This window comes from Panthera tigris, chromosome B3, assembly GCF_018350195.1.
Source record: "Panthera tigris isolate Pti1 chromosome B3, P.tigris_Pti1_mat1.1, whole genome shotgun sequence".
In the NCBI taxonomy this organism is placed as follows: Eukaryota; Metazoa; Chordata; class Mammalia; order Carnivora; family Felidae; genus Panthera; species Panthera tigris.
Window position 1 is genome coordinate 74,295,503 of NC_056665.1, and position 11,749 is coordinate 74,307,251.

The 11,749-nt window shown below is 52.5% G+C and overlaps 1 protein-coding gene across 2 annotated transcripts; it reads right to left on the minus strand.

Annotated features, from left to right (window-relative positions):
• Positions 1 to 8: 8 nt before the first annotated feature.
• RABGGTA (Rab geranylgeranyltransferase subunit alpha) lies at positions 9 to 6,487 on the minus strand. Of its 2 annotated transcripts, none has more exons than XM_007098047.3 (17): positions 6,299 to 6,487; positions 5,928 to 5,984; positions 5,659 to 5,769; positions 5,192 to 5,316; positions 4,818 to 5,005; positions 4,130 to 4,333; positions 3,749 to 3,832; positions 3,577 to 3,659; positions 3,386 to 3,487; positions 3,175 to 3,280; positions 3,025 to 3,076; positions 2,784 to 2,872; positions 2,563 to 2,651; positions 2,352 to 2,468; positions 1,381 to 1,494; positions 998 to 1,085; positions 9 to 243 (listed from the first exon to the last, which is right to left on the minus strand). In XM_007098047.3, the coding sequence occupies exons 2-17, from the start codon at positions 5,928 to 5,930 to the stop codon at positions 95 to 97; spliced, it is 1,704 nt and encodes a 567-aa protein (XP_007098109.1). In that variant the 5' UTR covers positions 5,931 to 5,984; positions 6,299 to 6,487; the 3' UTR covers positions 9 to 94. The 2 variants fall into 2 exon arrangements, with proteins under 2 accessions (XP_007098109.1, XP_042845396.1); XM_042989462.1 differs by lacking the exon at positions 6,299 to 6,487 and adding an exon at positions 6,151 to 6,283.
• Between the last annotated feature and the right edge of the window lie 5,262 nt (positions 6,488 to 11,749).

The window sequence follows — 11,749 nt, forward strand, 5'->3', positions numbered from 1 at the left end:
GTGGTGGCGGTGGCGGCAGCATAGCAGCCTGGGGGGCCTCTCCATTGTTTATTCAGTCCCAATAAGTTAAAGAACAGGGGTGGGGAAGGATCTCCTAGGTGAGGATGCTGTTAACTGAAGGCAACAGCTCGGCCAGGTGCTCAGAGATGCCCGCTGCTTGGCACAGGGGGTTGCCCTGCAGGTCGAGGAGGACCAGCCTGGGGCAGGAGGCAAGAGGCTGGAGCGCTGTGGGCTGCTGGAGGCCTTGGGCAGAAGAGTCAAGGAAAATGAGGCACGTTCCCCCAGATCCACGAGCTCCCGTGTATCTATTCCTGTTCTCCCTCAAGACCAGGGGCTGCTGCCTGGCGGTCTGGCTGGCAGGCATCTTGCACACTTCCCTGGAGGGAATAAGACTAGAGACTGCAAACACCTGCCCACGGGGCCAGGCCGGAAGCCCAAGAGGCAGGCCAGATGTGGTATGAGAAGGAGCGGTGGGCTATGGCCAACAAGAAAGCTAGCTCTGGCTCCAGGGACATCCACGACTCAACAATGGCCAAGGGTTGCTGAGTGGAAATGCAGGCCAAGGGTTGCTTTAACTTCCAATTTTTTTAAAAGTAGGCTCCACAACCAACATGGGGCTTGAACTCATGACCCCAAGATCAAGTGTCTTGTGCTCTACCAACTGAGCCAGCCAGGTGCCCCTAACTTACAGTTTTTAAGTAGAATCAGAATTCTCAAGTTTTTAAATATGAAGCTTCCTGATTTTTAAAGTACCATGGGGGTACCCAAGAACATCTGGAGGCTGCTGATTTACGAACTCTGGCTTGAGGAAGTCACTTCCACCCCGCAAAACGACCAGTGCAAGTCAATGATGGCCCACACAGCCCCAAGCTATCCTCTCTCCTTAGCTTAGACCACCAGTGGCCCCTCTCCCACCCACCCTGCTTGCTGTCTGTCCCTTCCCATCCCAGCAGCTCACCCTACCCGCTGTCTGAAAGGCACCCAAAAAGGAGGATACGGTTGTTGCACAGTGAGAGCTCCTGTAGTCGGGGCAGGTTGGTGACACCGTCCAGGGATTCTATGGCATTATCATTGGCCTGAAGGACCTGGGGAGCAGGGAGGGCAGGGAAGACAAGGCCAGGCAGGCAGCTGTCAGCCTGGGACTGGTACAAACAAGTAGGGAGCCTGGGGTGATCGGCTTACAGTGCAAGGAAAGGGTCAGTCTAGGTGACCGAGGCAGTCTAGGTGACCTGGGGCAGTCTAGGTGACCGAGGCAGAGAAGGCACAGGGTCATTTGCAGGGGCTGGGAGGATCTGGACACCTCTTTGTAGGGTGGGCAGACTTCTAAGGTGGAGAAAAGGGAAGAGGGCCACCCAGGACAGTGATGAAGGAGTGCTTTACCTCAAGGCAGCGCAGGGCAGCCAGGGCAGGGGGCAGGGCTCGGAGACGATTGTGTGACAGGTCAAGATGAGTGACCAAGAGCAGCTGTTCCAGATGGCAGAGTACTGTCAGATCCTAAGGAGGGGAACGAGATACCCCGATGAGGCTTGGGGGAGGGGCCTCAGCCATCGTTCACAAGGCACTTACCCTCTGTGCTCCACACAGGCCCCTGGTGAGGAGAGGACGGGTAAGCTTACCTTACAACCACCCCCACCCCCAACCCCGACAGTATACACTCCCCATCAAGCACATGGGACAGCACAGGGGTGCAGGGGTGGGGTGGCCAGTGAGTGGATAGGAAGGAGGCAGCCTCCGGCAGGGACAGGGAATGCAGGAGGGCGCTGGGGTGGGCACAGACACTGGCAGGAGCGGGACTGCTGTGGCTGGGGGATCAGTCTGGTGTCAGGGGAGGCGGGCTGCGAGGACATGCTGAAACCGCTGTGTTGGGAATACTGGCTGGGAAAGACCCCAAGGAGAGGAAAAGAGAGTCTGGGAAGTTTGTCAAACATCTCCGGAAACTACTCAGGCTTTAGATGCCGCGGCCTGCTCCAGGGAGGGAAGCATCGGAGTGAGCGGGGGTGAGTGAGGGCTCGCTCTAAGGGAAGAAGGAAGATGTGACTGGCCCAGAAGAAGGGACGGCACGAAGAGGCCCTGATGACTCAGGATTTGAAACTGTGTAACAAGAATGATGGGGCAAGTGACGGAAAACAAGGCCAGGAAGAACAGGCTTGAAGGAAGAGGAGTTCAATCTTGGCTAAGAAAAAAGTCCAGAAAGGCACCTGAGACTGGGGCCAAAGCCAGGGGTATGGTGAGACCAGAGTGAAGGCCTCAGCTGAGCCCATGGAGGAGACACAAGAGCTGGCCAGGGGATGAGGAGGAAGGGAGGGCCAGCAGGGTGAGGGCCCGGGGAAGGTGCGCACAGCAGTTCCTACCTTGTGACCCAGGTGCAGCACGCGCACCTCAGCATACTCCATCTTGAGCACACTGTTCTCCAGCAAGAACTTGCTGCGTAGGTCATCCAAGTACGCTGCCCGCATCGGGTCCACGGCCTGGCGGGGACGAGGAAGGCGAGCAAGGCCCGTCAGTTGTCTTCCTACGGCACACCAGGCCTCCCCCTTACCTGTTCCTCCAGGTCCAACTTGCCTTGAGGGTCTGGAAGTACTGGAGCGTCTCTTTCTCATACAGCAGAGGATCCAGTGCCCGCATCAGCAGGATGATAGTGAGCAGGCACCCTGAGGAGGGGAGGGGGAGGACTGTCTCTTCTAGATCCCCTGCTCCCATCTCTTGAGACCCTTCCTGCTCTCCCCAAGAGGCCCTCCTGGAAAGGGGCCTCTAGAGCAGGACCTCGGGGAATGGGGCCTCACACTTATTCTCCGGCTCCAGCTCCTGCAGCTCCTTACAGGATTCAAGTTCGGACTGTAGCACCGTGGACTTCTCCACCGACAGCTCACACCTGAGGATGAGCAAGGCGGGGGATGGGATGGCGTCCACTCAGGGTGCTAGTCACCCCCAGTATCCAGTCTGAGACCATATGCCCGAGCCTCCAGCCTCCCACCCCAGAGTCCAGACCCCCCTCTCCTTGTCTGTGTGCTTCCCTGTCATCACCTGAAGAGCTGCTCATCCGTGGCCGAGTCCCGGCACCAGCCCTCCTGGCGGCCTGAGAGAAGGAATGGGTGGTAGAAGGGGGCAACCATGAGAGGAGGAGAGGGACAGGGATACTGCTGCGAGGGGATAAAAACGTAGAGCTTGTGTCACCTTTTAAAAGCACACACTCCTTGTGGGCATCGCCTTCTGTCCAAATGACACGAAATGTATGCTGGGGCAATTGGTCATTGAGGGAGGCAGCAGGCAAGTCACAGAGCTGGGAGCACCAGGTTAAGGAAATGCTCGAACCTCACCACTTTTCTGACTGTCCCACTCCAGCCCCACCCCAGTCCTCCACTCTGCCCCATCAATCCTGGGATACCCAGACGTGGCTAGGCCGGTTCCTGCCATCTGGGGTCCTCCACTCCACAGCCAGGGGTGACTCATCAACCAAGAGCAGCAAGGTCTCTGTCCTGGACCCCACCTGGCCCAGGAGACAAAGAGAGACCCGTCAGCCCCAACAGCACCGGGCCCACATCCATGATGCTCTCCGGCAAAAGCTGCAGGACTCACTAGGAGGGGCCGAGAGAAGGAGACAGTCAGACAGGCCTCATCCCGGCTCACGTGCAGGCAGCGCAGGGCATCCTGGGGGTCAGCTGGGGGGGAGACACAACCTCAGGTCTCCTTAAATCCTCTTCCATTCCTTCCAAGCCCTAAACACCCAGCCTCTTTCCTCACTGCTCACCTCGTCCCAGGAGCCAGCGGTGATAGAACCAGGCACTCTGATCATTGGGGTCGGTGAAAAAGGCATTCTGTACCAGCTCCAGCTCTGCAGGGGCCAAGGAGGCACAGGATCCTGGTGGGCTCCTGGCCGCCCCAACATCCCACCCTCACCCAGGAGTACCTCCAGCCCTCAGTTTCATCTATCTGTGGGCCTTGCACAGTGGCTACATGTATCAGCTGTATCTTTCCCACTGCAGAGGGATTGACTCTTATGTACCCCCAAAGCCAGGCACAAAGTAGGTGCTCAGTAAGCCCAAGTAGCAGGTTCAGGAACAGGGTTAGGCATCAAGGCTGGAAAGGAATCACTGCAGAGTCCTCCCCAGCACCCTCTGACCCTCCTTACCTTTGAGTAGCACATCCTCAGGGAGGCGTCCCTGTGGTCCAGAGTCTGGCGGGGGGTGCAGCTGGGGCAAGAGACAGGAGCGGTAATGCCAAGAGGAGTAGTTGGAAAAGTTTCGGGTGATGAGACTGTCAGTGAAGGCTAGCTCCTCTGCAGGGGGTACGGCTGCCTGTGCAGCCACAAACCGCCGGTAGTCCCAGCAGTGAACTAGGAAGAAGGGTGACAGCACATCTCAGAAGTCGGGCAAGAGGAGCTTCATAGCTAGAATCCCCAGAGTTCCCTTGGAGGCCCTTAAAAACACCTCTGTGTGGGGCGCCTGGGTGGCTTGGTCGGTTAAGCATCCGACTTCGGCTCAGGTCATGATCTCACGGTCCGTGAGTTCGAGCCCCACGTCGGGCTCTGTGCTGACAGCTCAGAGCCTGGAGCCTGTTTCAGATTCTGTGTCTCCCTCTCTCTCTGCCCCTCCCCTGTTCATGCTCTGTCTCTCTCTGTCTCAAAAATAAATAAACGTTAAAAAAAAATTAAAAAAAAAAAACAAACAAACACCTCTGTGTGTTCTACAGAGCATGCATTTGTCTCCAGCATCCCTTCTGCCATCAGCTCAGTGGGCCTGTCCTGGTCATCCCTCCCAACTCTGGGCTTTACTGAGGCCCCAGGACCACGAGGTGGGACACCATCAGCAGGCACGTACAGTTCCGCTCATCGACCTCGAGGAAACGGGCACATAACTCCAGCTCCCGGGCCCAGTTGGGCTCTGGCAGGCGGCCCAGCAGCCAGCAGCGGTGGTGCCAGGTACCATAGGACTTGGGGTTCACCCGCAGGCAACTCTCCAGGAAGCCCAGTTCTGTTTTCACCAGAGAAGCCAACTCCTCAGGGGACCTGCACTCAAAGGGAAATGGGGCTCAGGGCCCTACAACACCCAATCTCAGCTCACTCCTGACTTTCTGCACTCAGCCCTCCACTCCCCTCTGCCTATGCTCCTGGCTGTCCCATTCTTCCTCCATCACTGGACCTGGGCAGGAGAGGGCTAATGCCACCTTCTTGGAGCCCTTAACTCCTACGCACTTTTGGGCCTCCAGCTGCTGAAGCACCTCTCGTCGACAGTTCCAGAGGGTGGCAAAGTCAGGATTGGCTCCCAGAATCTGGCTTGTCAGTTCCAGGACAGACTCATCCAGCTCACCAGCCTGGCGCTTAGAAGGCAGGCAGCAGGGTCAGAGGTCATAGGCAAATAACAAATAGAACTACTTTATATTCTCGGAATGCCTTTCTATACAATAGGTAGCATGCAGAACGCTTTATGGGTTTACGTGTATTCTCTCATTTAATTTTCACAACCTTATGCAGTAAGCCCCATTTTACAGATGAACAAACTGAAACTTAAAGAAATTCAGTAACCTGCCCAAGATCACATAGCTTGTAAGTGACAGAACCCACATATGCAGCCAGGCAGTCCAACTCTAAGGCCCAGCTCTTGGCCTCTGTGCTATCCTAAGAGGGCCACCTGGTAAAGGGGCTACCTCTGAGGGCCCCACCTTCTGGAAGACAGTCTGGGTGGCTGACTGGTATAGCTTCAGCTTCTGCTCCCGCTCTAGCCTTTTGGCCTCCGCCTGCTCTTCCGACGTCTTCACCTTCAGGCGCCCGTGCTACAGGGATGAACGGGTTGGAAGGGCGCAGGCTGCCTTGCAGGGGCTGACCCACCGAAACCCCCAATGCGGAACCCCAGGTTTATACAGGGCAACGTAGGCAACGCCACGCGGGGTACGGGCATGGGGAGGTGAGGGGCTTTGCTCACAGTTCTCACCATGGTGCCGGCTCAGGGTTCAGGACCGGGGAGGGGTCCCTTGGAAGCCTGAGAAACCTGGGAAAAAAGTGTCAATCATGGGAGCCCCGCCCCCGCTAGCCCCGCCCCCAGCTGTTCCCCGGAAGCCGCACGCGAGCCTCGGAGGAGACCCCTGCGGTGTGAAAGGGTCGGGGAAGAGCAGCGCCCGTCCTGGAGGAGCGCTCACCCACACTGGGATTCGTACCCGTGCCGCCCTGCCCACAGCCCGATCTTCCGGGACCGGACCCGATCCAGGGAACTGAAGCAATAGGGACGACTCCGCGCCTAGAGACTGCCGCTACCCGCCCACCCTACAGATCCCAGACACTCCCGCCCCGTGCGGGCCGACCCACCTGCGCCGAGGGGAGGCGTGGGGGACGCTAAGCTGCCGCGCCTGCCACGGAGTCCGGGCGCAGGCTAGAGCGGCGCCACGCCCGGTCTCTCCAAGGCGCAGCGCCCTCTGCAGGCGTGGAGAGGGGCCGGCAGCGGAGTAGGCGGGCTCGGTAGACGCGTGCGCCGGTACTCTCTAGAAAGGCTAAATCCCTGATTTACTTCTTGTGTTTACGAGTGCGCGTGCGCAATGGCGCGCGCAAGCAGTAGGGGCTGCAATTTCAGTCAGCTGGTAGAACTGCAGTCTAGTTGCGTAAGTTTTTTCTACAGCCGGGAACTCACGCACTAGCCATCCTGCTGACCTCATTCTGGCCACTGGCCATCTAGTTGCCACATCTAACTGGTGGAGTTTCCTGTCCTTATCTCCACTGATCCCTGAAGCTTTCACGTAGCCGACTTCCTTCCACTTGACACCCTTTCCTGGCTTCTCCTGCGCCTCTGCCCCAATCTTCTCACCTGTTCACCTTCTTCTCCCCTAAATGTTGGTGATGTCCAGGGCCCTTTCACCACCCTCTTTCACATCACACATTGTTCCTGGGAGAACATTTACAAATCCAAGCCTTCTCCTGCTTGGAGTTGGAGCTCCCCAGAGCTCTGTCCTGGGCCCACAGATTTTCTGGCCCCACACTTTCTCTGGGTGAAGTCATACACACTCATAGTTTTAATTACCACCTGGGAGTTGATAACACTCAAACTTGTGTCTCCAGCCCAGATGTCTCACGAGCTGTAATAATAAACATATATATGTGCACACCTATTCAAAAGCCTATTGGATATCACCTGGGTGTTCCAGAGACACCTCAAACTCCGAAAGTAAAGAGGTATCGTTGTCTCCCATTCATTCTTTTCTAAAAAATTAATTAATTATTTTTCAAAATTTATATCCAAGTTAGTTAGCATATAGTGCAACAATCATTTCAGGGGTAGATTCCTTGATGCCCCTTACCCATTTACTCATCCCCCCTCCCACAACCCCTCCAGTAACCCTCTGTTCTCCATATTTAAAAGTGTCTTACGTTTTGTCCCTCTCCCTGTTTTTATATTATTTTTGCTTCCCTTCCCTATGTTCATCTGCTCTGTGTCTTAAAGCCCTCATATGAATGAAGTCATATGGTATTTGTCTTTCTTTGACTAATTTCGCTTCGCATAATACCCTCCAGTTTCATCCATGTAGTTGAAAATGGCAAGATTTCATTCTTTGGATTACCAAGTAATACTCCATTGTATATATATATCACCTTTTCTTCATCCATTCATCCATCGATGGACATTTGGGCTCCTTCCATACTTTGGCTATTGTTGATAGTGCTGCTATAAACATGGGTGTGCATGTGCCCCTTCGAAACAGCACACCTGTATCCCGTGGATAAATGCCTAGTAGTGCAATTGCTGGGTCGTAGGGTATGTCTCCCATTCATTCTTAAACTTTGGCCTTTATGTTTTCCTATTGTAGTGAATGGCACTACTCTCTCCCCATTTTTCCTTAGTATCTCTTAAATACTCTTTCCACTCCCACTGCACTAGAATTTAAGCTCATTTCTTCCCAGATTGTTGAAAGTCTTTTCAATGTCCCCCGTCTCCACTCTGTCCTCTCCATTATGAGTTCATTCTCTGTGCTGTTGGATCAACTTTCCTAGAATGCAGGTTTGATTATATCACATCTCTGCCTAAAAGCCTTCTGTGGCTCCTGGGCCAGCTCAGAAAGGTTTCCTGGAGAGCCTTCATGGGGTTCAAGGTGGCCAGTGAGTGCATATGCATGAGTGAGCATATGTGATGTATTTGTGAGAAGTGTGTGTCCATGTGGTATGTGTTCATAGCTCATATTTAAGAATGCATGGTTTTAAATTCTTTATATTTCTTCCACATTTTTCTCAGGTCCTGGAAATGTATACAAACTGCCCACTATATAGTCTGTCCTTTCCTGGGCTCTGTAACAAATGACAGAGGAGAAGAGACACTTTTACTGGCCTCGTGTACTTGTGGTCCCAGTGAGGAAAGAGTCCCACCACTTCTTGGTTGTCTTTGTGCAGGAGTTTTGCATGCACGAAGGATCACATGTGGAGGCAGTAAGCAGAGTGCTTATAAACATGGACTGTTGGGTGCCTGGGTGCAGATCCTGGTTTGGCCACTTACTAGCTGTGTGATCTGGGAAAGGTACTTAACCCTCTGTGTTGAGTTTCCCTTGTGTCTCCGTTTCTTCAGTAGTAACATAGAAAAAATATCACTACCGGTGACAGTTCAAGTGAAGATTAGATAAAAGGACCTAATGTGAATGCTTAGCTTAGAACAGTGTCTATACCGAGTAAGGGCTCAGTAAATAGTAATAGTAGTAATATTATTATTATTATTTCTAATTTTTATGATAAATATTCAGGACATTGAGGCTCAGAAACACTAAGTAACTTGCTAAGGGCCATCCATGTCGTAAGTGGCCAAATGGGACCTGTGTCTGGTCTGGTCCAGCTCTCCCACCTCACTAGCCCTTTGTTTGCTTCTGTACACACTCACATGTGCAACCAGACAGCTGGGAACACAGATGCCCACAGACGCAGATTTGCCAGTCTTATATCCTAGTCACCAAGGGAGGAGGAAAGGGGATGGTTGAAAGCCGAAGTAGGCATGAAATACTTCTCAGTGATTAGCAATCTTGAAACTGGGAAGGTTGAATCAAGTAGGCTTAAGAGAGGAAGTGAGTCTCATGACAGAATCTGCTTCTGAGAAGGTAGGGCCTGGTTTAGGAAAGAGAGGGCAGGAAGGGCATTTCAGGCATGCATTGTGACGTGAAGGAGGGGGAGAACAGACTTGGCCGGCTGGCAGATAGCAGCAGAGCCAGGTGCCTTTGGAGATAAGAGCAATGGAATGAATGACAGGCCTCTTGCTTTAAGGCAAAGGGAGCTGTCAGGAGTTATATTTGGTCTCCTGTGTGTGATAAGTGGGAACCACACAGGTGCCTGAGGGTTATGATCTGAATGATGTTTAAGGAAGAGATTTTACTGCCCTCTATGTAGAAAAAGGAATAAGCAATAATTGAATACCAACTGAACCCTTAGACATCTTATTTAATGTAATCACTACCTATATGAAGTTGGTATTAGTATCCATATTTTATAACGAGAAAAGAATGCATACAGTGGTTTCACAGAGGTTAAGAGGCTTGCCCAAGGTCATACAGCTGGGAGGAAACACAGCCAGAATTCAACCCAAAGCCTGGGTGGCTGCTCCCACCTATGCAGTGGGCATTACCAGAAGCTCAAATTTGAGCCTCTTGAGGCCTGGAAGCCTGGTTCTCTTCATGCTGACCACCTCTTCCCCTGCCGATTATTTCTCCGCAACCACTCCCCAATGCGCGCGCGCGCGCGCGCGCGCACACACACACACACACACACACACACACACACACACATTTACAATGTCCCTAGAACCCTGAGCCAGTCATGGACCAGAGATGGTTTGGAGGGCGGAAGCAGACCATGAGCCCTGGGTCGGGGCCCCATTTAAATCTTGGCTAGGAGCTAGACTTAGTGCAGTGCTGGGCTAGACTAGACAACTTTCTGCCGTGTTGAAACGTTCAATGTCTGTGCCATCCAGTATGGTCACCACTAGCCCTAGTGGCTAGTGAGCCCTTGAAATGTGGCTCGTGCAACTGTGGAAACACATTTTTAATCTAATTCAATTTTAATTTATTTCCATTTAAACAGCCACATGGGGCTAGTGGCTAGTACTGGACAGAACAGTTCTCCTGGGTGAGACAGACATGCCAGTATGTAAGCTAAAGTAGGATAGGGGCCCAGGGGCCCACAGAAGGGACACTGACTCAGATTGAGGTCAAGGGGAGTTTGTTCTAGATCTGGTGATATATAACGTTTTACAATTTCTTTTCTTAAACTCCTAATGTTTCTTTTTTCTTCTTGTAAAACTTGTCAATGAAGCACAACATATATACTAAAAGCGTACAGCTTTGATCTTCCTACTTTAAACTCTCCAGCCACAGGTACGGGGAAGGAGGTTATCATCTCCTAGAAATACAGGGAGTAGAGAGGACTGTGAGGGGGTGGGGGGTCAATGAGTGGATATAGACTCGTAATAAGGAAGGACTTTCTAATAATTAAAGCTTTCCGAAAATGGAGTGAGTGAGTTGTGAGCTTACCATCATGGGAGATAATCAAGCATATGTTGTTCAACCATTCTTTGACAATGTGGTAGAGGGCATTCAAGGACCCACCCCAAAGTTCTGAAAGATTCTGACCCTTGGGATGGAGCAGGGGATCAGATGGTTCAAAACCCAAGAAGATCCTCTATACTGCCCATTCCCCCAGAGTCCTGGGTTTCCTTGGGCACTTGGTCTGAGCGATTGGATTTTTTTCTCTTTTCCCTCTTCCCCAGTTGCTTCTGCCAGGCTGGGAGAATTCCTCAATGGCCAGCAGTGCCACCATATGCCCATAGCACACTTCTGGGCTGGGGGAAAGGAGGGAACCAGCTAGCTGATGAGAAGGGAGAGCAGGCCCAAAAGACAGAATGGCCTCAAAGGGAAAGTCCCTATGACAGAGCCAGGGCACAGTGGATGCTGACTCATGTTGGTGTTTTATGGGGGAAGAGATGCAGGGAAAGCAACCAGGAAGTGGGGCTGAAAAGCTGGAAAAACTCCCTGAGCCAGAACTGGAGCCTTTCTTTCTTACAGGAGCCAGGCACTGCACAGGTTTGGTGAAGAGGACAGCATTGCCCTAAAATTGCTCAGAGTGCGATAGGGAAGCTGAAAGGACTCCATTTTAGAAAGGCTCCATTTCTGTTGTTTCTGTGCTAGACCCCACTTACTCATGCTCTATATTTCTCCTTGCATCTGAGTAAACCAAAGAAGCTGTGCTCCCTTTCCAAGAGGGAGGCTAGAAAGTTAATCATTCTTTGACTTTCATCCTAGACCCCTGCACACCTGATAACATCTGAGAAGAACCAGATCCTAAACATGTTCCAGGACATTAGCTTCAGACAAACTTCCACGGACACTGGCGTCAATACTTGCTACCTTCTGTGGTTTATGGAATAACGCCTGACACTTGCCTTTGATGGGCCCCTACCCTGGATGCCTGAAAGAACATGTCCCTTGGACCCCTTTCCAATATAAACCCCTAAGCCCAGGCGATGGAGAGACTCACTTCTTCTTTTCTGAGTCTCACAGATACCCCATCTGCTATACTCTATCACTTACACTGTTCAGTAAACTCTACTTTTACCTCCTCCAGGCTCAACTTTGAATTCAATCCTATATGAGGCCAAGGACCCTCTTAGCTAGTCCTGTGGAACCCCCTCTGGGTCCTGGGACCCAGCATGCCTATGTCAAGAGCATGGGTGGAGTTGGGAATATGGCCAAGAAGCTCGCAAGTGGCAACCATCACTGCACAACTCCAGGGAGTGCTTTG

Excerpts from the sequence above, each read along its gene's own strand:
- RABGGTA (XM_007098047.3), bottom strand. Across the intron at positions 2,873-3,024 it reads ACGGATGAGCAGCTCTTCAG|GTGTGAGCTGTCGGTGGAGA; the intron begins GTGATGACAGGG and ends GCTCATCCTCAG. Across the intron at positions 1,495-2,351 it reads TGCTGCACCTGGGTCACAAG|GATCTGACAGTACTCTGCCA; the intron begins GTAGGAACTGCT and ends TCCCCTCCTTAG.